The sequence below is a fragment of the Pelodiscus sinensis genome, chromosome 30 (assembly GCF_052426305.1).
Source record: "Pelodiscus sinensis isolate ZL-2025 chromosome 30, ASM5242630v1, whole genome shotgun sequence".
NCBI lineage: Eukaryota > Metazoa > Chordata > Testudines > Trionychidae > Pelodiscus > Pelodiscus sinensis.
Window position 1 is genome coordinate 5,331,281 of NC_143081.1, and position 27,675 is coordinate 5,358,955.

At 51.8% G+C, this 27,675-nt stretch overlaps 2 protein-coding genes and 1 pseudogene across 2 annotated transcripts in view; 1 reads left to right on the plus strand and 2 right to left on the minus strand.

The window, feature by feature from the left end:
• LOC149521034 (leukocyte immunoglobulin-like receptor subfamily A member 3) overlaps window positions 1-27,675 on the plus strand; it is a 1,043,054-nt gene that overhangs the window by 277,103 nt on the left and 738,276 nt on the right. The gene's annotated exons all lie outside the window — the stretch shown is intronic.
• LOC142821257 (Fc receptor-like protein 5) lies at window positions 763-24,035 on the minus strand. Its single transcript, XM_089774129.1, has 7 exons — window positions 23,852-24,035; window positions 17,191-17,508; window positions 10,626-10,928; window positions 8,673-8,956; window positions 6,581-6,761; window positions 1,677-2,018; window positions 763-1,341 (listed from the first exon to the last, which is right to left on the minus strand). The coding sequence occupies exons 1-7, from the start codon at window positions 24,033-24,035 to the stop codon at window positions 1,247-1,249; spliced, it is 1,707 nt and encodes a 568-aa protein (XP_089630255.1). The 3' UTR covers window positions 763-1,246.
• On the minus strand, window positions 21,598-26,846 carry LOC149521046 (uncharacterized; annotated as a pseudogene).

Below are 27,675 nucleotides of genomic sequence, written 5' to 3' on the forward strand. Positions count from 1 at the left end.
AAATGCAAATTGCACGCTTGGTCCCACTTCCCACCAGACTGGGAGTGTTTATAGTGACAGAGCAAACACTGAACTATCCCATTAAACACGGGGCACTGCCAGTATCCGCGAGATTAACGCAGGCAGCAACTTGCAAGTGTATCCCAGCACCTAGCTGCTAAATACTGTCTTTGAAGTTGAATCGCTTTGTAGAGTAAAGGGAATGTAACCCATGAGCTGGTCTATTTCCAGGTAGGAGCGTGTCTGTTCTTACCTCGTACCCACAGACTGGGCAGCAGCTAGCATCAGACATGCCGGTTGTGTACAGGCCATGCTATTTGGTCCATGCAGATGTGCAAACCCATATCCCTTTGTCCAGTGTTGGGTTTTTTATTAAGCACCTCCAGAATATAGATCCAGTGTCTACATACGTGCCTGTGTACACGCCATACGTATGTCACACAGGGATCGTCATAGCCGGGGTCATCAGCTTTCCATGATCCCTGACAAGACACTGGTGTGATGAAGCAGGAGATCTCAGGGGTTTCGGAAGGGTTGGCAGGCAGAGGAGAGACCCCCAGTGTCCCTGGGTGTTACTGTTTTCATCAGGAGGTTTGTTGTTCAGTGGTCAGCACAGAACTGGGGATTCCAGCCACGAGCCTGGAGAACAGAGACCCCGGTGACTGGTGACCTGCTGGTAGGGAGGCCCAGCTCGGGTGGCACAGCCATTTCTGGCCAGTGGGAGGACAATGGGCTCTGGGGAGGACCCCAGTGACCTGCCCAGCTGGTTCCAGCCTGGGGGAAACAAAGGGCAGAAGAGAGGAAAGGCAGAGAAGAGAGGAGGCCAGGTGACCCTGTTTAGCTGGACCAAAGACAAAGGACAGGGGAGAGGCTTCTGGGGGCAATATCAGAGACTACGGTGGGAGGAGAAGGGGACATCTGGATGAGGCAGAGAGAGCAGGCAGAGCATCCCAGCTGCAGGGGAGACTGAGGCATGCTGGGTTTAGGGAGGCCAGACCTACAGGCCTGAGAGTTCCTATGCTGGTTTCAGATGCACAAAAACCCCTCCAGTTTTATTCTGGCTAAGTCATGCCAGTGTAGAGATCAAGGTGCAGATGCCTGGGTGTCCCGGCCCTGAGGATCCAGAGCAGGTGGACTCCTGGACAGGGACCACGGTGAGAGACAGGTGTGCTGGAGGATCACCTTGTGGGGTGACTCCAAGCCACAGAAGGAAGGGCCCTTCCCAGAAGAATCCAGTCACATTTGTTTACAAGCAGCAGTGGGAGATGAAGATGATGAGGCCATTGATGATGAAGAAGGAGCCGCCCACGGCCAGCTCCCGGGCCCAGAAGAAGCTGGGAGCTGCAGAGAGAGAGAAGCATGGTGGAACCAGGAGGTAAGTATCACTGCTGAGAACGATGGGTGTGATGTCCGTGTATCCCTGCCTCCTGAACTCAAGGCAAACTCCCCCAGGGCTCACAAGCCATCAAGCTGAGACGTGAATCGCACGCCAGCCCATCTCTCTCACACTGATTCTTCCCCACACTTTGTCTGTCCCTCTCCTCTCTGCATGTCCCCCAGCCCACGTGTGCCCTGTCCTGGCCTCACTGGTCCATCAATAGAGCTGGGTAAGAACGTGTGGGAGTGAAGAAGGTGAATTTCTCTAAGGAGACGTTAGCACCCAAGAGCCACCTCACCTGACACTGTGATGTTCCCAGGGATGGTCACAGCCTGGCTCCTGGGGGACGGGATCCACTTCCCACTCATGTTCTCCTCGTACCCACAGGTGAATTCCCCGGTGTTGTTCAGACTGGCCCATGGGATGTGGAGCACGGAGACCTTCACAGAGCTGGTGCTGGGCCCCATGGTGTTGATCTCAGATGCTGCTTCACCAGGAACAAACTTGACATTGTCTTTGTAGAAGTGAAACCTCCTCTCGCCGGCATCCCAGGGGGCCGTGCAGGTGAGGAGCAGGGAAAATCCGTCCGTCACCACTCCAGATGGGGGATCCATGCTCAGGGAGGGCTGGGGAAGGGTATCTGTGGGCATTACAAAGGGTAGGGTGTGACAAAGTGGGGACTGTGCTCCTTCTGTTTGCTTTGTTATCTTGTGTGTGATTCCCACTGTCCTGCGCTGCTCTGTTGTACCCACGTTTCCCTGGGCACTGCACTGGTGCCTGGCTGGGGATGGGAATGTTGGCTGAGGGAGGCTGCCCCAGGCTTCCCCATTGTAGCACATACCAACAATAGCCCAGGCTGTCTGGTAACCTGAGCCTAGGTGGGGGGTGCAACCAGGTGACACCTTGCCTGGAATCTAAGCAAAGGAGAGAATGGGGCTGCCTAAAGGGCTGAGAGCAGTTGCTGGGTGTGTGAGCTCTCTGGGCCGGGGAAGGATGCAAGAAGGGGGCCAGGGCAGTGGCTCTGGGCCCCCCTCCCGCCATGGTGGATTGCACTGACTGCTCCTGGTCCCTGTGTTAGCAAGTGTGAGCTACGCTGTGTGGCTGCCAATGAATAACCCTTCTGTTCCACGTGCCGGATGAGAGTCAGTCTGGCTGTGGAGGGGGGTGCAGGGCCCAGGGACTCTCCCACACTCTGTGACAGTGAGGTCAGTAGGGACAGAGCCTGGGAGGGGATGTGGAGATTTTGCCCAGAATTTAATATACTCAGAACTGACCAGTTTTGTTAACTAGGTAAACCTCATTCCACGAGGACTAACGCCTGGTTCGAATTAAGTAGTTTGAATTAAGGGCTGTGTAGTCACTTAATTCGAACTAGTGGGAGACTAGCCCTCCCCAGCTTGCCCTGGTGGCCACTCTGGGCACCACCAGGGAAACTTGTCTGCTCCCCTCCTGGCCCCGGAGCCCTTAAAGGGGCACGGGCTGGCTACGGTGCCCATGCCAGGTGCAAGCCTGCCAGCACCCAGCCAGCAGACCCTGCACCTGGCACGGCACGAGCCAGCCACCCGCTGCCACCCAGCCCTCTGCCTCTTTCCAGGACCAGGCTGGTGACTCCCAGGAGCCTGCCCGGGATCGCAAGAGGCGGGCGCCTGACTGGTCTAGTGCAGAGATTTTGGACCTCATTGAGGTTTGGGGGGAGGCCTCCAACATCCACGACCTCCGCACTAGGCACAGGAATGCAGCCGTCTAGGGCAGGATAGCTGCCAGCCTGGCCACCAAAGGCCACATGCGAACCCAGGAGCAGGTTTGCAGGAAAAACAAGTTGGTCCAGTGAGACCCCCGACCCTGAGACCTGAGCTTAGAACATAAGAACATAAGAATGGCCGTATTGGGTCAGACCAAAGGTCCATTAGCCCAGTAGCCTGTCTGCTGACAGCGGCCAACACCAGGTACCCTGGAGGGGACGGATCGAAGACAATGACCAAGCCATTTGTCTCATGCCATCCATCTCCAGCCTTCAACAAACATAGGCCAGGGACACCATCCGTACCCCCTGGCTAATAGCACTCCATGGACCCAACCTCCATGACTTTATCTAACTTCTCTTTAAACTCTGTTATAGTTCTAGCCTTCACAGCCTCCTGCAGCAAGGAGTTCCATAGGTTGATTATGTGCTTTGTGAAGAAGAACTTTCTTGTATTAGTTTGAAGCCTGCTACCCATTCATTTCATTTGGGGTGTGTCTAGACTACAGGGTTTTGTCGACAAAAGAGGACTTTTGTCGACAAATCTATACCTGCGTCCACACTGCTTTTGAGTTATGTCAACATAACGCCGACAAAACTCAGCAGTTTTGTTGACGTATGTAAACCTCATTCTACGAGGAATAACACCTTTTATCAAAAGAGTTCTGTCGATAGAAGGCATTATCGCATCTACACTGTCCTTTGTGTCCACACTGTTATGTCGACGCTCTTTGTCGACAGTATCTGGCGACAAAACTTCTGGCGACAAAACCCTGTAGTCTAGACATACCCTTGGTGTCCTCTAGTCCTTATATTATGGGAACTAATGAAGAACTTTTCTGTATGCACCCTCTCCTCACCACTCATGATTTTATAGACCTCTATCATATCCCCCCTCAGTCTCCTCTTTTCTAAGCTGAAAAGTCCCAGTCTCTTTAGCCTCTCCTCATATGGGACCTGTTCCAAACCCCTAATCATTGTAGTTGCCCTTTTCGGAACCATTTCCAAGGCCAAAACATCTTTTCTGAGGTGAGGAGACCACATCTGTACACAGTACTGAAGATATGGCGTACCATAGTTTTATACATCCCCTCTTCCCCTGGCTTCCCCCTTCCAGCTCCCTCCTCCCAGGTTTCCCTCTCCCCTCTACCACCCTCTCTCACCTCCTTTTCCCAGTCTCCCCAGAGGTTCATCCCCCCCTTTCACCCCCAGTTTTGTTAAATAAAGAGAGTTTCTATTTTTGACCACACATGTCCTTTTTTACATCAGGAAGGGGGGCTAGGGAGGGGTAAGTGGAAGGAGGTGAGGGAAGAATGGGGTACGAGCCCCCCATGGGGAGGACTGGGGTGGCTCTGTGGGCTCCTCGGGGTGGAAGCTCTCCTGCAGGGCCTCCTGGATCCTGACAGCCCCCGATGGACACCCCCCCCCAGATGCCAGTCTGCGGCAAGTGCAGCCGGGCTGATGGCCGAGTGCTGTGATGTGCCGAGTGTGGGCACTCAGGGCACTCCAAGCCAGGACTGCTTTGCTGTCCCTCATCGAGGTAGACAGGCAAGCGGGGAACCCTGAGAACTGTCTGTCCAGGGTGGGGGTCGGGTCCCTTTAAGCGCAGCCCTCGGCTAGCCTGAGGCAGCAGCTCCACGCTCTAAGTCCTAACCTGATGCCCTGCCGGCACTGCTTCCGGCCAGCCTTAACCTCGGTTCAGGGGCCACTCAATGTGGACATGCTAGTTTGAATTAGCAAAATACTAATTCAAATTAGTTTTTAGGTCTAGATGCACTAGTTTGAATTAGCTTAGTTCGAATTAACTAATTCAAATTAAGTTAGTTCAGATTAGTGCTGTAGTGTAGACATACCCTCTCTGTCTATATAGCAGCCTTGTTCTCAGTCAGGTGGGTGTTTGGGATAGGGAGGAGGCTGGGGGCCTGGCTGGGGAAAGTCAGGGGACACTGGGAGCATGGCTGGGGCTGCAGCTGGAGAGGGATGGAGAAAGGGCCTCCCCACTGAAGACCCACACGTCTCACCACCCCCAGGTGGAAATAGGGTCTCACTCAACACTGACCCCAGGACAGGAGGGCTCAGTTTGGACAGGCTCTGTCACCCAGTCTCCAATACCCGGTGCAGACAGTGTAGGCTTGGCTGTTTGCTGTCAGTGGTGCTGCCCTGGATGGAGACCCCACTGAAGGTCTGGTCCTTTCCCTGACTGAAGAACCCATATCCCAAGAGCTAAGCACCCAAGAAGATCAGCTTCACTGGTACACTGATGGTCCCAGGGGGCCCAGTGAGAGGATGGCGAACTGGTGGAGGGTCAGAGAGGAGAGGGGACTGGTGAGAAAGTCTGTGACACACACACACACAATCCACCCCAATACCCCACCCCGCCCAGGCTGATGGATACTTGCTGGCTCTCTGGAGTGTGGATCTCTGATGTACAGACACGTGCATGGCCTGGAGCCCTTTTTGCTTTGCACATTCAGGGTTAGAGGGAGCAGCCCCTGGCAAACGCAGCTGAGACGCTCCATCCACCTCCTTAGTCACGCTGCAGACGTGTGACCCCCGGAGCAGCCCAATGTGAGGGGACCAGGCTCTCCTAGACAGTAACTAGGGAGATCAGGACTCAGGAAGAGGGACGGGGTTTGGGATCAGGAGTAGATAAAGAAAGAGAGTTGGCATTAGATACAGAAGGGTCACAGCTGGCAGGTGGAAAGCCCTGGGAGATGAGGGGCAGATGGCTTGGGGGGGGGGATAGCTCAGTGGTTTGAGCACTAGCCTGTTAAACCAAGGATTGTGAGTTCAATCCTTGCAGAGACCATTTGGGACAAAAAAATTTCAGGGATAGTACTTGGTCCTGCTCTGAAGGCAGGGACTGGACTTGGCTTGATGACCAATCAAGGTCCCTTCCAGTTCTAGGAGATAAGCAATCTCCATTAATTTAAGTTAATCAAACTCATTTCAAGTATTAGAAGGGGACTTTTCCATAGGAAAAACCCTGCACCTCTGTACCTCAGCCCTGCCCTGTGCGCACATTGGCCAGTAGGAGACACGGCCTTATTGCTCGATGTCGGTACGGAGCTGATGGGGGAATGGGCAAGATTCCATTAACTCCCTGTCTCCAGAAGATTGCCATATAGGAAGTGGCAGGGCTGGAGGCAATGAAATGACCTATCCACAGAGGTGCCACCTCGCTGATCAGCTGGGAGCATCTCCCTGCAGTTGGGGTGCCCAACCCCCCATGGCTTGACAGAGAGCAGAGATGTTCCTGGGGGCCGGGAGCCCCAGATCTCCAGCAAAGCACTGATGAACCACCAGGTGGAGCCATGGACCCAGGGAGCAACACTGACCAGAGACAGGGACTGAAATTGCCGTGACCTGGACCTGAGAAACTGGGCAGTGTCACAGCTGGGACATGGAGCAGAAAGACCCTGGGGCTGTTTGTTGGTCCTGTGGCAGACAGGGGCACTTACCAATCACTGTGATGGAGATGGGTTGAGTTCTCTTCGATGGGATCTCTCGCCCAGACTCTATCTTCCAGTAATCACAGCTGTATGCTCCGGCTTCTGACTCAGACACATTGAAGAGCAGAAGGAAAGTGCTGACATGGGACCAAGATTCGTGGAGCTTTCTGGAGTCAATTATCTGCCCACCCTTAAAAAACCGGATCCCGGATTGGGTGGAAGCTCTGAGAACTGAGCACGTCAGCTTCACAGATTCGCCGTGTAGGAGGCTGCCGTGTGGTGGGCTCACAGTGAGTTTGGGGACCAACGGCCGGGCTGGAAGGAGGAGGGAGGAAGCAGAGAAGTCTCTTTACAAGCAGTGCCCCCATTCGTGTAAACAGTGACCCCCTCCCCCTCAGCCAGTCCCACCCAGAGCTTCTCCCAGCCTCCCCTTTGTTCTTCCCAGGCCTTTGCACAGCTCTGGGGACACCTTCCAAATATCAGCAGCTGCATCATTGGAGGCTGCCAGGGTGGATGTATCCAGACCCGGACAGGTGAACACGGACCCAGCGTAAGAAGTGGAGGCTCTTTGGGTGGAGCAGGACTAGAAGGCAGGGCCGGGAGGGAACCAGGGTCTCTGATGTTCTCTCTTCACACCTATAAGACCCATAGGATGGTCTGTCCAAACACACAGGGCTTGGGGTCACATGACTGGTGGGCACACACTGCTGAAGCCAGGAAATGACCCGGCTGGGACCTGGCTGAGCAGCTGTGACGTCCTGCTGCTGTGAGGGACCCTGCTCCTTGCCAGGCTCCTGCAGTCAGTATCCAGCCTCTTCCTGCCCCACTCCCAGCCTGTGCCTGCCCCGCTCCTTCCTTGTTCCAGGTCTGGCCCCGCTGTCACCATCAGGCCAGGCTGCCTCCATCCTGGCTCCTAGAACCCAGAGCAGGGCCCAGGGCTACTTCAACACTGGTGATTTTCCAGCCAGCACTGGGTGTGTTTTCTGAAAGATCTGCCCTGTGCCCAGCAGGGTTCACTCAGGGCTGTGCCCTGGGCTCTGTGGGGTCCAGGCGTGTAATCACTCAGCCCTTCAGGACTCAGAGCTGATGTTTCTGTGACAGTAACACCCCAGCTGATAAATCCTGATATGCATTAAAGCAGATTCTTTGGCTTGCCTTGGACACCAGCCCATCCCCATCTCAGCACTGGCAAGGTGCCCCTTCCTGACCTAGATGACCCCATGCAGCCCTGGTATCTCCTCAGGCCCATGTTGCTGGGCTGCCAGCCTGGGAGTGAGTCAGGCCCGAGGTGCCTTGGCTACTCCCGCCTACCCCCAGAATGGCGCAGTCCAAGATACTTCTACTCCCCTGGCCCCCCTGCCTGCCTCCAGTACAGTGCTGTCCAAGGTAGTGACATGTAGGGGAGCCTGGACAGCTGTGCCTTGAGGATAAATGGTGACGTCAGCCTTTTCCACAGGGCATGTCCCTTAAAGGAAGTCTGGTGCACATAAGCACACAGGCAGGTTTGGGAGGGAGAAACTGTGAGAGGAAGGAATGTTTTGAATAACAATGCAGATTAAAAATGGAGGGTGAGACCACATCAAGAACACAGGACAAGCAGCCGTGTGCTGGTACTTCTACTTCTGATCAGCAACAATTACAGATGCAGCCATAAAACTGTCACCTGCACATATAGTTTAGGCAACACCCCAATGTCCAAGGCACCACTGCTAGCAGACAGCTCCATCCCTCTCCCTCCAGGGCTTGAGAGCGGCTGAGTGTCCCTGGGCCAACCACCTTTTTATGTTGCCCAGCAGGGCTCTGATTGGCTGACTCTAGCCTGCTTCTCATTGGCTCCCTGCCTCAGCCCTCATTCCTTATGTGAGGTTATGTTTTAACCCCTTATGTGCCAGTGCAGGACAATCACCCTGTCACACTGTCATTCAGCAGACAGGGGCGTGTGCGCGTGCAGGTATGTTTGTACCAGTGGAAGTGACCAGTCTTGCTCTGTCAGTGCAACATTCATCTCATCAGCTGCGGGTGCCAGATTCCCACAGGAAATGTGTCTCCATAGCACAAAGGCACCTGGGGAAACTAGGACAGCCCAGCACTCGCCTCTCACACTGATGGAGACAGGGGGACTCTCCACAGACTGGATCTCCTGTCCAGACAGATGTATCCAGTACTGGCAGGTGTACGACCCGGAGTCCCATGACCACAGTGTTAAGTTCATGACATCAGAGTAGCTGCTGCCAGGTGGGAAGATCCTTTCCTCGTTCTTGGAGAATTGAAAATTTATAATTCTCTCATCACCATTGGGAGGAGAACACGTGAGCTGAACAGACTCCCCAGAGAGGTCGAGCTGGTGCAAGGGGCTCTGGGAGAGGGTGGGAGCTGCTGGGGGATCTGGAAAAGACAACGGGTCAGATTTCAAAGCTGAAGGGATTCAGGGAGCTGAAAGGAAGAGATAAAGGGCAGGAGGCTGTTACAGCCTAAGTGGAGGACGAGGGGATTCCCACAGAGAAATAAATGCCCCCCTGAAATCTCACTGCCCCCAGTCAGGTGTCTCTCTGTGATGCTGTATTACACGGCCTTCCAAAGGGCACAGGTTTCATCTGGAGGCACCTGGGTGAGCAGGGTTCAGGGAGAGGGACAGGGCTGCGGAAGAGTCTGGACACCAGGGGTCAGTTCGGTACAGAAGAAGGGGCCCAGCCAGCAGGGATCTCTGGAGGGATCTGGGAGCAGGGGCAGATGTTACCAGGCTAAATTCATCTCAGGGGGAGTGGAGTTTCCATGGGAAATGCCCTGTACCCCTGTGCCTCACTGTGCCCACGTTACTGAGGATCAACCTCAATCCCCCTGATTCCAAAACACCCATTCCCATCAGGATATTCACCCCCACAGTCCCAATCCATGGACAGAGGCAAAAAATTGGGGAGAACCCATCAGTTGACCACCAGACCAGGATGCCTGTTCTGCAGGGTATTACCCCTCAGCGGCACCTCCATGCTGGATTCCTCCCCTCCCAGGGAGCCCAATTACCCCACAGCCCACCTTACCTCTGTGACTCACAGCCACTCTTCACCAAGCCCCGTCCATCAAGGCAAATAGCACTGGCCACTCACCATCGGCATGGGGGTTGGACCTACTGCTCATTCCTGCCCTATATGTCCCGATACAGCCCGGCTACGTCTACACTGGCATGAATTTCCGAAAATGCTTTTAACAGAAAAGTTTTCCGTTAAAAGCATTTTCGGAAAAGCACGTCTAGATTGGCAGGATGTTTTTCTACAAAAGCGCTTTTTGAGGAAAAGCGTCCGTGGCCAATCTAGACGCGGTTTTCCGCAAAAAAGCCCAGATGGCCTTTTTCGCGATCGGGGCTTTTTTGCGGAAAACAGTACTGTGCTGTCTACACTGGACCTTTTGCACAAAAGTCTTTCGGAAAAAGACTTTTGCCCAAACGGGAGCAGCATAGTATTTCCAGAAAAGCACTGATGATTTTACATGAGATCGTCAGTGCTTTTGCGGAAATTCAAGCGGCCAGTGTAGGCAGCTGGCAAGTTTTTCCGCAAAAGCAGATGATTTTGCAGAAAAACTTTCCAGTCTAGACACAGCCCCCTTGTATCTCCTCAGGCCCATGTTGTTGGGCCCCCACCCTGGGAGTGGGTCAGGCCAGAGCTCCTCTGGCTCCTCCTGCCTGCCCCCCTGCTAGCAGCCAGCTGCGTCCCTGTCTCACCAGGACTAAGAGAGTCCCCTGGCCAGCCACCTTTTTATGCTGCCCAGCAGGGCTCTGATTGGCTGACTCTATCCTGTTTGTGATTGGCTCCCTGCCCCAGCCCTTTCCCCTTATATGGGGTTATGTTTTAACCCCTGATGTGCCAGTGCATAACATCGACACTGTCAGACTTTCATTCACCAGATGTGTGTGTGTGCGCGCACACGTATGTTTATACCCAGGGACATGAGCACCTGGGTAACACTCATCTCATGGGCTACAAGTCCGGGATTCCACGCAGAGAATTCATCTCTGTAGCAAAAACCAACCCAGGGAATCTGGGGACAGTCCAGCACTTACCTGTAAGAGTGATGAGAACTGGGGGACTCTCCAGCGATTGGATCTCCCTCCCGGGCGGGTGTATCCAGTACCGGCAGGTGTACGACCCGGAGTCCCCAGGCTTCAATTTTAAGTTCCTGACACCAGAGTAGCTGTTGCCGGGTGGGACAAAAGGTAGGAAGATCCTTTTCTCCTCCTTGGAAAATTGAAATCTTGTAACTGCCTCATTGCCACTGGGAGGAGAACATGTTAGCTGCACGGATTCCCCTGAGAGGTACAGCTGGTGCGGGGGGCTCAGGGCGAAGGTGGGAGCTGCTGGGGGGTCTGGAAAAGACAACGGGTCAGATTCCAGTGCAGGAGAAGAGACACAGAGAGCTGAGAGGCAGAGATGCAGAAGAGGAGGCTGTTTCTGCCTTAATGGAGCTAGAGTGTTTCTTAAACTCTGTGCCATGGCCTCTTTTAATTTTTTCCCCCTTCCGCTTGTGGAGACAGAAGCTCAGCTGGGACAGCACATGTGGAAATTAAAGGGGCCACGACCTTTTCTTTTTTCTTTTTTTCTCCCTCAACAATTTTCCTTCGGTGTTTCCCATAAAAAAATGATTGTTTGGTTTTCCATGGTCTTAAAACGTTTAAGGAACACTGAGCTTGAGAGATTCCCACAGAAAAATAAATATCCCCCTGAAATCCCATGGCACCCCTCTCCCCCGTCCAGTGTCTCACCTTGCCCCTATATCACGCGACCCTCCCAAGATTCCCTGGTGGGGTACCTGGGTGGGCAGGGCTAAGGGAGAAGTGAAGGGTGCAGAAGGGTTTGGAAACCAGGGTCGGGGTTAGATACAGAAGAAGGGGCCCACCCAGCAGGGGTCTTTCTGGGGATTCCATCCCTGCTTTGAGAGAAGAGTTTGTATCCACTGCTGCTTTCACCCCAGGGGTAGCTCCTGCCCCTCTCATACATGTGACCCGTAGGGGGTGCTGACATAGTTGTGCCACCAGGGTCTGGCGTAACAGGATAGACACCAATCCCTGTTTTGACAGAAATCAGAGTGTGCCCCCCTGGCAATGCCCACCCAGGACCCCAGCGCTGTGAGCTCTCCACAGCAGTGCCCTGGCAATGCCCAGTCGATGCTGAGCAGCTGGGAGCCCCACTCCCACCATGGACTCTCTGAGATGCAGGGAGGGAGGCTGGGCAGACAGAGGGTGAAGGTGAGGTGCTGGGGTGGGCTTCAGGTCCCCAAAGACTCCTCCCATCCAACGGCAGGGAAACCTGGGGTTCACCTCTCACAGTGATGGAGATGGAATTGCTGTTCCCAGAGGAGATCTCTCCACTGGATTCCTGTCTCCAATATGCACAGGTGTAGGCCCCAGCCCTCCCTTTCTGAGCTATGAGTGCCAGCTGGGCCCCTCCATTTGGATGTGGGACAGTGCTGGGCTCCTGCAGTTCATTTAGAAGAAAGAATCTGTATCCGGTGACCCATTGATTCGCAGGAGCTGAACAGGTGAGGGTAACCTGCTCCCCTGGGAGATAGATTTGGGAGCTGCGGTCCAGAGAGAGGCTGGGGGCCGGCAGGGGATCTGGAACAGAGACACGGGGTCAGTGGGCAGGGAGATGTCAGGATGAGATGAGAAGGCAGAAGGGACAAGAGATGAGTCCTGGGCAGACAGGAACACAAACCAGCCTCACTCATTGCCCTGCCCCCACCCAGGCAAGTAAACCTCAGCCCCCTCATTCCAGGCCCTTTTCCTAGATCCCAGGCCAGAAGGGCCCATTGTGCTCATGGAGTCCAACCCGTGTGTCACCCAGCCCCTGGGATTGCCCTGGATGGTCCCTCTGTCACCCAGAGCAGATCCCTGGGAAGCACATTGAGGCTTCATTCAGAAATCATCAGCGCTGGAGAATCCACCCCAGAGCTTTGGGAAGTATCCCCCTGGTTAATTCCTCCACCGTGAAAATGCCCCCGATTTCCAGCCTCAGTTTGTCTGGCCACAGCTCCCAGGCACTGGGTCGTGTTTGCAACTGAGCTTTTGATTGTTCCCTAGATAGGAGCTTCTAGACAGAGACCACGTCCCCCCGACCCTTCTCTGTGTTGTTTCTCTCGGATGGACCCATCCTCCATGTGGATGGACAAATTCCAGCTCCCTCCCTCTGTGCAACTTCACTCCCATCTCACAGCCTGCTCCCTGCACCCCCGATCTCCACTAACCCTCCGTCAGCTGCTCCCCATCCCATAGAGGCAGGACATGGCCGGGTGCCACGGGGCAATTCAGGGACAAGGGCAGGGGCTCTGCAGTTGTCCACGTAGGGCAGCAAGGATCGTCCACGTGACTTGGAACCAGCAGTTCCCCTCGCTCTCCATCCAGAGGAAGTGGGTGAGCTCATTTGTGGGGGGTGGAAGGGCCCTTCCTCCACTTGGGACCCCCAAGATCCCAACACTCTCCATTCAGGGGGAATGTGGGGTGCAAACAGAGGGGCAGGGATGTTGTTGAAATGGATCGATCCCAACACCCCCATTTCCATCAGGACAGTCACCCACAGTCTCCATCCAGGGGCAGAGGGATAAGAGGGTGGGAGGATCTGTCGTGTGACCATCAGCCCTGCCCAGCAGTAGGTAGAAGGCGCTGACTAGAAATGAGGAAGCTCTGGCGGATGTGGTGGAGGGAAGGGGGAGTTTTTCCACCCAGCACCTTTCTTCTGCGGTCTCTGCAGAACCTACTTTTACTGCCCTGCTGCATGGGGCTGGGTCTCTGGCCTTGGCCCTCAGCCCTCTGATCTGAGAGCTGGGGCAGAGAGCTCCACATGGGTGGGCCCTGCCCAGGGGTCAGTGTTATGGGGAGGTGGGAGCTCAGTCTCCATGGCTCGCCCAGCTCTCTCTCTCTCTGCTGAGGCTGCCAATGAGGGGCTGGGCAGTGCCCATGGGGATGGGGGAAGCCTCTCCCCTGTGACATGGGCTGGGACCCACCAAACAGACCCTCCCAGCAGGCATCAGATGGAGTCGCTCTTCCACCCCTCTGGATATCAGGGGAAGTCACGGGGACATCAGGGGATGATCCCCCCTTCCTTGCAATTCCCAACACCATGGTGTGAGAGGATCCGGATCCCAGCCCCACTGACAGAACCCCTCTCCCCTCCCCCACCCTACCGCCAGCATCTCAGGGAGGCCAGGAGATGTCGTTACCTGCAGGGGACACCGGCCTGGGGAGACTCTGGAGAGAGGCTGGAAGAGAAGAGCAGAGAGGGGGTGAGGGATCTGGGGATGCAGAGCTGGGAGAGGGGACTCTCCAGGCAGACAGACAGACACAGGTGGGCTGTGGGGGGGCTGAGGCCAAGCACTCACCCAGCAGGGGCAGAAGGCGAGTTAGCTCCATGCTGAGCCGGTCACTCTGGGCTGGGAGCTGGGTTCTCAGCTCAGCAGGGGAAGTCACAGCTTCAGGCGTGGCCACCACTCAGCTCGGGCTGGAGACACGCTGCCGTGTGGGCCACAGAGTGCAGGGGGAGGGAGCTGCCCATTTCCTGGGCTTGACAATGAGGAGTGGGGAGAGTTTCCAGTCCCCAGACACCGACCTCATGTAGTGGGACTGATCCCACTCTGGGGAGCTGGAGCTGGGCCAGGCTGAGGAAGAGCTGGTGGGGGGAGAAAGGGGGCAGCCCGGCTGAGATGGGGCTGTGGGGAGAAGCTCTCCCATCTCTTTGTTTATCCCCACAGGGGAGAGTCTTTAAACTGAGGGGGCTGCAGCCGTCAATCCCCACTTCCCCACTCAGCCAGACCCTGCCCCTGGGCTCACACCTTCCTACCCAGGTGTCATTTTCACATCTCTGGAGGGAAAGAATCCGACATTTTCTGATCGTTGTGAGGGAGCCACTTAGTCACCAGCATATTGCATGCTTGGAGCGGCCAGTCTTCAGTATCACACGGACCATGCTGCCCCTCCCCCAGCCACCCCTCAGTGCTGCCCGGATGCGGCTCTGCTGGTGGTGTAAAGCAGCGGTTCCCAACCACCGGTTCATGGACCAATGCCAGACCACAAACTGGAGGCTGCCGGGCCGCAGGGTTTGCTGCAGATTTTACCCGGCTGTGGTGCTGGGGCTGAGGAGCCAGCAGGAGGAGGCAGAACAGAAAGTGCCTCCCTCCTCCCCGCTCCTACCCAGTTACGATGGCAGCCTGGCCCTGCATCCTCGCTTGGGGAGGGGAAGGAGGGATCATGCGCACCGCCCACTGGAAATAACGACCATGCGCCCTAGAGGTGGCAGCCCCACTCTGGGGAGTGCTGGTCTGGGGTGGTGTCAAAGGGCAAAGGGGTGTCAGGAGGGGGCATGGTGGGGTCATGGAGCAAGAGGGTGTTGGCAGGGGCTGTAGGAGTCAGAGGTTAAAGGGTGAAAGGGCTCGGGTGTGGGGGGGTCAAAGGGTATAAAACACTGGGGAACAAGGGGCTGGGTTGGAGCTATGTAGACTGGCAACATGTTATTTGCATATTGATTATTTGCATAATCAATATGCAAATACAATGTTACTGGTCCACCAAATGTTTGTGAATGGGTTTGCTGGTCCGCAGTATAAATAAGAATGGAAACCACCAGTTTAAAGTGCTCAGAGCCCAGGACCTTTTCAATCACCAGCCCTGGGTCAACACCCCTCCCCCCCACCGCTGGTCCTGCCCAGCATCAACCATAAAAAACTTCAGCACAGTCTGTCTAAACCTCGGCAGGCCCCGCCCACCTGATGGTAGGTTCTATGGCATGATGAGTTCAGCAAGAGAGTGAGAAATGTGAAGTCCCGATGCGCTGCACCAGTCTTCCCCTGGAGGCACAGAGTCCCCTGGATGGTCCTCTTCATCAGTGGGGGACACAGTCAACTAAGCATTTTGTTCTGTGATGTGCCACAATCGTCTGTCTGGTGTCTGGGCCTCGTGCTGCTGGGCAGGAAATAGCCCCTTCTGGTACAAATGCAAATTGCACTCTTGGTCCCACTTCCCACCAAACTGGGAGTGTTTATAGCGACAGAGCAAACACTGAACTATCCCATTGAAACACGGGGCACTGCCAGTATCCGCGAGATTAACGCAGGCAGCAACTTGCAAGTGTATCCCAGCACCTAGCTGCTAAATACTGTCTTTGAAGTTGAATCGCTTTGTAGAGTAAAAGGAACGTAACCCATGAGCTGGTCTATTTCCAGGTAGGAGCGTGTCTGTTCTTACCTCGTACCCACAGACTGGGCAGCAGCTAGCACCAGACATGCCGGTTGTGTACAGGCCATGCTATTTGATCCATGCAGATGTGCAAACCCACATCCCTTTGTCCAGTGTTGGTTTTTTTATTAAGCACCTCCAGAATATAGATCCAGCATCTCTACATACGTGCCTGTGTACACGCCATACGTATGTCACACAGGGATCGTCATAGCCGGGGTCATCAGCTTTCCATGATCCCTGACAAGACACTGGTGTGATGAAGCAGGAGATCTCAGGGGTTTCTGAAGGGTTGGCAGGCAGAGGAGAGACCCCCAGTGTCCCTGGGTGTTACTGCTTTCACAAGGAAGTTTGCTGTTCAGTGGTCAGCACAGAACTGGAGATCCCAGACATGAGTCTGGAGAACAGAGACCCCAGCGACTGGTGACCTGCTGACGGGGAGGCCCAGCTCGGATGGCTCAGCCATTTATGGCTAGTGGGAGGACAATGGCCTCTGCAGAGGACCCTGGTGACCTGCCTAGCTGGTTCTAGCCTGGGAGGAAGAAAGGGCAGGGGAGAGGAGAGGCGGAGAAGAAAGGGGCCCCAGTGACCTTGTTTAGCTGGACTGAAGACAAAGGAAAGGGGCGAGGATGCTGGGGGCAATATCAGAGACTTGGTTGGAAGGAGAAGGGGACATCTGGATGGGGCAGAGGCAGCAGGCAGAGCCCACGTGGCTGCAGGGGAGACTGGTGTGCTGGGCTGAGGGAGGCCAGGCCTACAGGCCTGAGAGTTCCTATGCTGGTTTCAGATGCACCATAATCCCTCTGGTTTTATTCTGGCTGAGTTGCTCCGGTCTAGAGATCAGGGTGTGGAAACCTGGGTGTCCCAGCCCTGAGGATCCAGAGAAAGTGGGCTCCCTGATAAGTCTGACAGTCAGCGACAGGTGTGCTGGATGGCCCTTCTCAGAAGAATCCAGTGACTTTTGTCTACAAGCAGCAGTGGAAAACGAGGAAGATGAGGCCGTTGATAAGGAAGAAGGAGCCGCCCACAGCCAGCTCCCGGGCCCAGAGGAAGCTGGGAGCTGCAGAGAGAAGAGAAGTATGGGTGGAATCAGCAGGTAGGTGTCACTTCTGAGAGCAATGGGTGTGATGTCTGTGTATCCCTGCCTCTAAAGCTCACGGCAAACTACCCCGGAGCTCACAAGCCATCTCGCTGAGATGTGAATCCCACCCCCAGCCCTTCTCTCTTACACTGACCCCTGATTCTTCCCACTTCTGTGTTTGTCCTTCTCCTCTCTGCACATCCCCCAGCCCACCTGTGCCCTGCCCTGGCCTCAACAGTCCATCAAAAGATCTGGGTAAGAGCATGTGCGAATTAAGAAGGTGAATTTCTGTAAGGAGACATTAGCACCCAAGAGCCACCTCACCTGACACTGTGACTTTCCCAGTGATGGTCACAGCCTGGCTCCTGAGGGACGGGATCCACCTCCCACTCATGTTCTCCTCGTACCCACAGGTGAATTCCCCGGTGTTGTTCAGACTGGCCCATGGGATGCTGGTGCTGCTCTCCGTGGTGCTGATCTCTGACTCTGCTTCCCCAGGAGCAAACCTGACATTGTCTTTGTAGAAGTGAAACCTCCTCTCACCGGCATCCCGGGGGGCCGTGCAGGTGAGAAGCAGGGGGAGCCCTTCGCTCACCACTCCAGATGGGGGATTTATGCTCAGTGAAGGCTGGGGAAGGGGATCTGTGGGATTAGAAATGGGAGGGGTCAGACGGGACAGGGCATGGTAGGGGATGTGGAGCTGGTGCCCAGAATTCGACGTACTCAGCCCTGATCTCTGCTCTCTCTCCAGAGCCTCCTGTTTCACCTCAGCATCCGGAGGAGCCTCCGCTCAGAAATGAGTGAGTGCTAGGCCAGGAACTTCAGATACAATATGGGGCTGGGATATCGGGTCAGAAGGTGGCCAGGGTTAACAGGGCTTGACTTGGTTTCCATCACCCCTCCATTGCTAATGGCCCAACCCCTGGTACTTATGGAGCCATCTGCAGACAGGGAGGGCCCTTGGGAGTCTGGAGATGCCACCCTCTCTGGGCAGACTGGCTGAGAGCTGGGTGGTCTTGCAGGGACTGGACTCTCCCAGAGGGCCGAGGCACAAGGCAGCCACATTCATTCCCCTGGATTGTGTCCGTTGGTCAGCCATGTTCTTGGCCATGTTGAGGGCTCAAAAGCAGTGCTCCTCTCTGAAGGGTGGCCACGTTGGGTGGACTTGTTCGTGGCTCTTTTGAGCAGCCTTGTTCTGTGGCTGTTCGTGTAAGTTTCAGAGGGGGTCACCACATTGGGCTGTGTCTCTGAAAGCAAGGAGGCACCTTCAGCAACCATAGACACTAACAAATGTCTCTAGGCATAAGCTTTTGTGGGCTAGAGGCCAAGAGACGTTTCCATGGGAAATTCCCTGCACCTCTGAAACCCAACCCTATTCATGCCTATATGTTATCCAGCAGGAGGCAGGGGATTATCCCTCTATGGCATATTGGAGGGGCCAGGGGAATGATTCAGATGCCATTGCCTGATCCATCTCCTTATGATCCTCATGTATGAAGCGGCAGGGCTGGAGGCTGAGAGTGGGCATTGAAATGATCTAACCACAGCAGTGCCCTCTAACTGACCAACTTACTGATCAGTACGCACTGTCCTGCTGTCAGGTCTGACGTCAGGGCCTTCATTGGTGTGTTGGAGCGGAAACAACAGATTGTATGGTAAATAGTACAGCAAAAGTTGTTTCCTGTCAATTGTAGGACCTGTGTTCATGAAGTGCCGTAACGAGGCTGAATGTGTCCCTTTCATTGCTTTTGATGTGAAAATGCAAATATCAAAGGCAGGGGAAATGAGCTTTGTAGTGCGTTAACCAGTTAATGTTTTTGTTCAAGCCCAGGGTAACGGTACCAAATCTGTCAATTTGAGATTCTACAGACTGTCTCTGCAATTGGCTAGTGAAATCCTTTTATAGAAGAATGGCTACCTTTAAACCTATGATCGAGGGGCCAGAAAGGCTAAAATGCTCTCCTACAGGTTCATGTTCTGATTTCTGATTCATGGGAAAGCACCCAGGAGTCCTGGCTCCCATTAGCTGCCCATTAGCTGGCTCAGGAGTGGTTGTGAGATTTCCTGGAACTCAGAGGAGGGTGCTCCTGTCTGTGCTTGATGGTGTACTTGTCAGGCCTGTCATAGAATTATAGAACCATAGAGCTGGAAGAGACCTCAGCAGGTCATCAAGTCCAGCCCCCTGCCCAAGGCAGGACCAATCCTAATTAAATCAACCCAGCCAGGGCTTTGTTAAGCTGGGACTTAAAAATCTCTAGGGATGGAGGTTCCACCACCTCTCTAGGGAACCCATCCCAGCAGCGGCAGATTTAAGGCAGGGCAAGCGGGGCGGCTGTCCTGGGTCCCATGCTACCCAAGGCCCCACGCATGCGCCATGTCAAAGGGGGGGGACGGCAAAATTGTGCTGCCCTGGGCCTCTGCATCCCAGTGCTTCACAACCCTCCTAGAAAATAGAGTTTTTCCTTATACTCAATCTAGACACCCCCGGCCACTATAACTTGAGACCATTGCTCCTTGTTCTGCCATCTGTCACTACGGAGAACAGCCTCTCTCCAGCCTCTTTGGAACCTCCCTTCAGGGAGTTGAAGGTGTGACGTAGTGGGAGGGAACTTGCTGGTTTCTATGGGTCTGTGGTAACCCCACTGGCTGCCCAGAAGGACAGGGATGGGTACCACAGCCCAGAAGGACAGGGATGCGTCATTATGCCAAGGGAGCCCTCAACCGGTCCGACCAGCTAACCCCCATGGAGAGGAATTAAGGAAGGTGAATGCTGCCCTGGCTGGGGGGCAGGGCTGGAGGAGATTGAGTTAGTTCCTGTCTGGAAAGCAGGGGAGAAGGAGCTGGGGAGGGGGGCTGGGACTCCCCCATCTCAAGGGGGGGCACTGAGGCCTCCTAGCCCCAGTTCCTGTAACCAGATTACATCTGTGCTGTGCTATATCCTGGAGAAGCAATAAACTATCTCCATTCTACTGGCTGGTGGAGTCTGTTCGTGCCATTTCGGGGTGCAGGAGACAGGGGACCCCAACGTGCCATCACAGAAGGCTGCTACCAAATCCCCCCTCACTCTTCTCTTCTGCAGACTAAACAAACCCAACTCCCTCAGCCTCTGCTCGTAGGTCCTGTGCCCCAGCCCCGGAATCATTTTCGTCTCCCTCTGCTGGCCCCTCTCCAATGCGTCCACATCCTTTCTGTAGTGTGGGGCCCAGAACTGGACACAATCCTCCAGTTGTGGCCTCCCCAGAGCTGAATAAAGGAGAATAATCACTTCTCTGGATCTGCTGGCCACGCTCCTCCTAATGCACCTAAATAACCATTGACCTAAATAAACAACTAAAAGGTCTAATTTCTGCTGCTCTGCAGTACAAAGGCTGAAGCAGCACAGAGAAAATGTAATTGCTATAGAAGAATTGCTGGTTTTTGAAATTGTATTGTGCTTTTATGAAATTTACGGCCACCTACATATTTTATGGACTTTATGGACATGTCCAATTGAGGCTAATTTTGTATGAACAGTTCATACATGTACTGATGGTTGGTAAGCCCACTGAGACGGCTTCTGTTTGGTGGAGCAGTAGAGTTAAGGCAGCTTGTGCCTGTCCTAGCTCTGCCGCACTCCTGAAAGCAGCTGGCGTGTACAGTGATGGCTCCATGGTACCATGTTCTGCCCCACTCTGACAGGCACCGAGCCCACAGCTTCTACTGGCCACAGGTCCCTGTTATCGACCAGTGGAAGCTGCAGGAGAGGTGTCTTCCAGCAAGGATTGCATGGGAGCACTCCCTTCTCTGCCTTTTTCAGGGACATGTCAGCCCCGTCCAGGAGCACCACTTACCATGGGGATCACAACCCCAACCTTGGCAAGTTCCCCAAGTAGTACAAGGGCCCTACCATCAATCAAATGTTAGCTCCGCCCCCTACCCCGGCAGTCCCGTCTCCCCTGTCACCGGAAGTCTCGCCCTTGGTGGTAATACATCTGGGGTCAAGAGGGACAGGTGACTGGAAATAAGGGGTGTCATGTGACCCCTCTGAGGACTCGCCCTGCCTCCCTCTACCAATCAGGAAGGGTTTTTTCCCCCCATGTGGGACCACCCCATGAGCCGCTTTGACCAATCGGGGGGCAGTTCCAGGATCGGATGACCCGCCCAGAAGTGGGTCATGTGACCCTTCTAAGAGCTTCCCATGACGCCCTAATGGGCAAGAAGTTTAATGAGTCTATAAAACAAATGCCCATGGCCTTAACTTTCACACACATTAGTTTACTACCCTGAGTGATCAGTTCTAGGCACATCTTTTCCTTCAGTAGCTGTCTCACGACTAAGTACGCATCGTAACCTTTGGAATTGTGCGCTATGAATGTGTTGTCAAGGAACTCTTTGCCAATAAATGTCTTAACGAACATAGAGAGACACTCACTACCCTTAAATTCCCAGGATTTTTCTGGTTTTACGGCCATAGCAAAAATGTAATTGGGGGTGTGCAACCCCGTCTCCTGCGTGCATTCGAAATCATAAAAATATACTTTCTGAGGATTCGGGCTAAGGCTGTCCATAAAACATAAATGACTGTCAATGTTGCCAACAAGAAAGCCCTTACACTGCTTACAGCACCGTCGCTTGTCCACATAAGACTGACACACATCACACCAAGTTTTAGACAGGCATTCGACTTGTTTTTTCGATGCGCAGTCTGTGTGTCTGACTAAGAACTCTTTGGATCGACAACATGGTCTACAGCTAGGACACCCATGCTGTCTGAGCACGTTCTGCTCAAGCAGAGGCGGCAACAGTACCTGCAAGAGTGGTCGTGACTGTACACTGTGTGGCAAAACTCAATTTTTCGCTCCGAACAACTTTTTCACATCCAGAACCCCATAATAATGCTCATCGTGCAACAGGATAAAATCATCTTGGGGTACACCGGGCCCCCCATTTTAAAAAAGCCCCAGCCGCCTTTCGCCGGATACAGCACCACCTGTATGTTAACTCCTAAATGCTGTTCAAACTTTGCTACGCCGCTGAGCATAACCTTTTTTGGATCTGACCACCCCAGTTTCCCGGGAAGCTCTCTCACCCCCTCTAACAATTTGGCGTCCGTAGGTTTACTATCGGACATGACGGCCAAGAGCCCGCACGCAAAATACAGACTGGTACCGGTGTAAGCCAGGTCTACTAAACATGGTCTCTTTTATGAATAATTTAAATACCAAGGATAGAGTTTTAAATTCTACGAGCACCCCCACCCCTGTTTTTTACAATTGTCACAAGGAGGCGCATTGTTCCATTGAGGTGCAACTCTCTATTACTCTGGAATAGCTTTGAGGTCTGGTTTAAAAAACCCTCAGCAGTCAGCTCGTTCCTAGACCTTCTGACCGAAAACAAAGGGTTAGTTAAATTACGGCTCTCTAAACGTAACTGAACATAATCATCAGGGCCTACCCTACCATTAACGTCATCTAGAACTAACTGTATTCCCCTACGTATGGCTTCAATAACCTGTTCAGCTGAATTTATTTGCTCAAGATTGACAAAAGGGAATGCCTCACAATACACTTACCCCACAAATCTAGGTACTTCACCTTGCCAACTTCTCGCTCTCTCCACATACAACTCTGGATTTTCAGGGGCACTTGAGGGTTCCTCTACGGGCCCATCAGGGGCATCTTCTGCCTCAGATGCTATTTCAGAGTCAGAGCGGTCTCTGTGAAATTCATCAGGACTAGCCAGGGACCCGTCTACAGACTCACCACCCCGCAGGTCAGAAGCCATTTTGTGAGCCTCCAGCAGGGGGCATCTCTTTTTGGTATTTTTTCCTCATCACCTCTTTAGGATTTTTTAAAAATTTTGCAGTCATCTTGGCCTGGAACTTTTTGGAGGCCACCAGTTCATCCGCCAAATGCTGTACCCCTTCTTTCTTTTAGGCCCCCTGAGGATACAGAATTCCTCAGTTTTCTGAATGAAGCATCAAACTCTTCCCCCACACTAGAATATGGGGGAGCTGTGATGAGCTTATGGTTTTGGGAGAATGGTTTGTCAGTCCTTGGTTTTTTATTCACAACCCCTATAGTGCGTGCTCTGGGTTTGTGAATGTGTGTGGTTTTGCGCACGTTCAGAACCCCTAGAGCGCCTGCTCTGGGTTTGTGAATGTGGGCGTTTTCGCTCACAGTTCTCAGGGCTTGGTGTGGTGGTGACCACTGAGGAACTGGAGTTGTGTTTGTGTGGCTGCAATACCTCGGCATTGCAGGAGTTTTCAGTCCTTGGTTTTTTATTCACAACCCCTAGAGCACGTGCTCCGGGTTTGTGAATGTGTGTGGTTTTGCGCACGTTCAGAACCCCTAGAGCGCCTGCTCCGGGTTTGTGAATGTGGGCGATTTTGCTCACAGTTCTCAGGGCTTGGTGTGGTGGTGGCCACTGAGGAACTGGAGTTGTGTTTGTGTGGCTGCAATGCCTCGGCATTACAGGTGTTTTCAGTGCTTGGTTTTTTATTCACAACCCCTAGAGCGAGTGCTCCGGGTTTGTGAATGTGGGCGTTTTCGCTCACAAATTTCTCAGGGCTTGGTGTGGCAGTGGCCGCTGAGGAACTGGAGTTGTGTTTGTGTGGCTGCAACACCTCGGCATTGCAGGAGTTTTCAGTCCTTGGTTTTTTATTCACAACCCCTAGAGCGCGTGCTCCGGGTTTGTGAATGTGTGTGGTTTTGCGCACGTTCAGAACCCCTAGAGCGCCTGCTCCGGGTTTGTGAATGTGGGCGTTTTTGCTCACAGTTTCCTCAGGGCTTGGTGTGGTGGTGGCCACTGAGGAACTGGAGTTGTGTTTGTGTGGCTGCAATGCCTCGGCATTACAGGAGTTTTCAGTCCTTGGTTTTTTATTCACAACCCCTAGAGCGCGTGCTCCGGGTTTGTGAATGTGGGCGTTTTCGCTCACAGTTCTCAGGGCATGGTGTGGCTGTGACCGCTGAGGAACTGGAGTTGTGGTTGCATGGTTGTTTCTTACCAGAGTCTTTTGTTTTGTCCTTGGGTTTGACGTATGTGAGGTTCGGACCGCCCGGATGCTTCATCTGCATTCTTGTGCTGTTTTCCGTTGTTAAGGGTCTCAAAGCAGATTCCTGGTTCTTTGGCAGTTCTGGAGAAGGTGTCCTTGTAGCTCTGACTACAGCATTGTCAGAAAAGTTGTCCATGCCTGTGAGGTGGGGGAAACATTTTTTTTGTAAAAACACAACAACAACACACCTAAACTTAACATCTCTCTCACCCACACCTGTGTATTTACTTAAAACCTCATAGAGCCACCAAACCGACAAGCAAAATACATTTACTGGGCTTCATCGATCCATCGGTCACTGATGCTGGGGAATTTTCCTTTTCAGCTGTCTCTTTCCTTTTTCTTTTGAGCTCCTTTTCCCTCTGGTCGAATGACCTCTCATGTTTTGACCGTACTGTGGAGCAAACAACATTATTATAAAACACATGAAACCCTCTTGTAAACTTTAAAATCATTAGGGGTTTTTCTATTAAAAAAGTTATAGCTTTAAAAACAAAATAATCCATTTCAGGCTGTACAACAAACACCAGTTTTGAGTTTATTTCTACCACTTAAAAAAAACAAACAAAAACCCACACAATTTTTTTAAATACATCTCATTTTGCAGAATAAAAGCCAAAACTGCTTTTAAAACCCCTTGTTAGTTTCAACAAACCAAGTACTGTAAAAAACCCTACACCTATGCCTTGCACAGCCCTTTCCCCCTCCCTCCACACACATACACTAAACAGCAGCTTTATAACACACACTAAATCAAGTTGGCAACCATATACTTTTCAAAACCCACATGCATTGAACACATCACATTTTGCACAGAAAAAGCAACCCACCAAACACACCTTACCAGCAGTTTGCCAACATCTATTTTAAAAACATACCTGTGTCTATCACAAACTCCATCACACACACACACCTTCAAAAACTCCCCACAACGGTTTTAAAACCATTTGCAACTCTATTTTTTTAAAAACAGCGGTATGCAACAAACTGTTTTTTAAAAACCACTTATCTGTAGCATAAGCCCCTGAATCACCCACAACTTAATCCTTACAGACAGCTTTTTTAAAATAAAATCGCCAGGTAAAAACACTCCACCTTTTTGTAACCATCCCAGATACTTTTAGCCTAACCCCACCATTTCCTCCCCCAACTCAGAATTGAACATTTATTTTGAAAACACATTTGGCACAGAAAGAACAACCCACCACCCAGCAGTTTGCAAACATACAGTTTAAAAACACCAATAACTCCCCCACAATTAAGTTTTGAAAAAAAAAACCCAACTCACAATTTAAACGTTACAATTAGTTAAAAGAAAAAAATAACCCGCACGCTTTAAAAAAGATTATGGGTAGTTACCTTCTACCACAGGGTAAAGGCATGCTGGCACAGGGCTATTCTATTTTCCCCTATGTATATTTGGGACTATGGAATAAAGAACAAGCAAAAAAATGTGAGTTAGGATTACCCCCAAATGCTTCAAACCCCATTTTAAAAACACACCTAGGTCTTGCACAGACCTCATCTCTCTCTCTCACAAATCACACACACACAAACCCTGCATAACTTTAAAAGCCAACTGCAAAAAAGTTACCTTTCATTATGGGCACATGCTTGTTCTGTCAATCCCCCCCCAATGTGTGCTTGGGCCTTAAGGTTAAAGAATAAGCACAAATATTAGTTAGTATTACCCAGGTTTTTTTTTTTTAAACTGTATTAAGCACAACTACAGTTAAAAATGGTTTTTACCTTGGCCTGGTGGGGAACTGCAGATTAAAATTACTGGTTCCATGTTAAACAGATCACACTGCAATTAAGATAGCCACCATTATTTTACTAAGAGAGCATGGCCAAAGAGTGGCATTATAGAATATATATTTTCAAAGTTAAAAACAAGGAACACACCTTCTCCTGTTGCAGTCCAGCAGCCATTCAAGAAAGTTTCTGTTGAAAAGGACAGTCTCCAAACTACCTAGGTTTTTGATACCTTCCTAACCCATTGTTTCAAACAACTTCAAAGTAGTAACTAGCAGGTGAATTTGATCACTGCAACTCTGAAATAATAGATCCTTAAAGACTTTAGGCACCCCTCCCTAACATTGCCCTTTGTGATCTGAGGGTGGAAGAATTAAGCTGTCTCCACAACTGAGTTGCTTTTGGCTACATTTTTTTCCTTTTAGTTAAAATATATTTTTTGTAGGGCTTTCTTACAGTATTAACAGTAAAAGCACCAATCCTTAATGTAGCTGTATCCATTTCCACGTGGACACCATTTGCAGATATCAATACATGTCTTGGGGTTTGTTTTTTCTAAACATGCTTCTTTCATGCTGAAGGCTTGGGGTTTAAATGAAATGTTTTTAAATGTTTGATTGTCTTTAGAGCAAATGCTTGTTCTAAAGTATGGGTAAAAGTTGGAAACATTTCAGTTTGGGGTTAGACCCTTAATTTTTTGTAACTTCTAATGGCTAGAAAAAGTAGCCCCTAGCATTTAACCAACTTCTGGGTCATATTTAAACTGTCCAATAGCATTTCTACCAACTGCTGTGTCCTTTAAACTGTCCAATAGCATCTGCAAACTCCTGAGATGTTATTTAATTAGATATTCATTAGAGCCACCCATCCAACCCATCAAATTTAATTACTGAACATTACCCTCACTTGAGGGTAAGTGGTCACACCTAATCCGAACCATTGACTAGAGCCCCTGGCTATTCAGTGAGGTGCGGTTAAACTATTGAGTTTTTGTCTAATCAATCCTAACTGGGGAGAGGGGGGATTTTTTTCTTTTATTTAAAAAAACAAAACATTTTGAGGGGTTTTTCCTTCCCCTGAGTTTCTACCATACATCTTTCATAGTCTTTTTCTTAAGCAGGGTTCTGTAACTTTTTATACGCACCAGACATTCAATATAACCCTCTAAGCAGGGGTCTTTTGGCTTGGTCATGGTCTTTAAAACACTGTGAGGATCTTGACTGAATTGCACTGCATTTACCAAAGTCACCCCTTGTGCTAAGTGTTCTTGAGTTAAGCACAGACATTGCATAGCATTACCTACGGCAATAACAGTATTTAATAATGGACTATGGAGCACTTTAAAGACTAACAAGATGGTTTATTAGGTGATGAGCTTTCGTGGGCCAGACCCACTTCCTCAGATCAAATAGTGGAAGAAAATAGTTTCAAGGGAATCCTCTGAACTGTCATTCATGTTAAAATTCGACACTCTCCGGGAAGGAATGAACAAAGGCTCAAACTATCTTACCCATCACCTCTAATACCATTAGCTCACAGACATCTCACTCTCCCCACCTCTAATATAATTAATTCACAGACACTTACCTTCCTTCCTTCCCCCTCCTCCCCCCCCCCCCCCCCCCATCCCCCTCCTGTTCTGAAATGTGATTTGTCCTTTTCATATGTGTTCATTTTTTTTAATTGTATCCTTTGGTATATATGGTTGTGACTATTTTCTTCCACTATTTGATCTGAGGAAGTGGGTCTGGCCCACGAAAGCTCATCCCCTAATAAACCATCTTGTTAGTCTTTAAAGTGCTACATAGTCCTGTTTTTTGCTTCAGCTACACCAGACTAACACGGCTACATTTCTATTAGTATTTAATAAGCTTTCCAAACACAGTTCAGCACATAGGCCCCGGAGCTTGCAGTTTATATCCTCTGGAGTCCAAGTCACACAGTCATGGTACCACTGGGTGGCGCATCTATGACACAACCCTCACAGTCCTCAAAAAGCTTTTCCCTAAGGGTATGTCTAC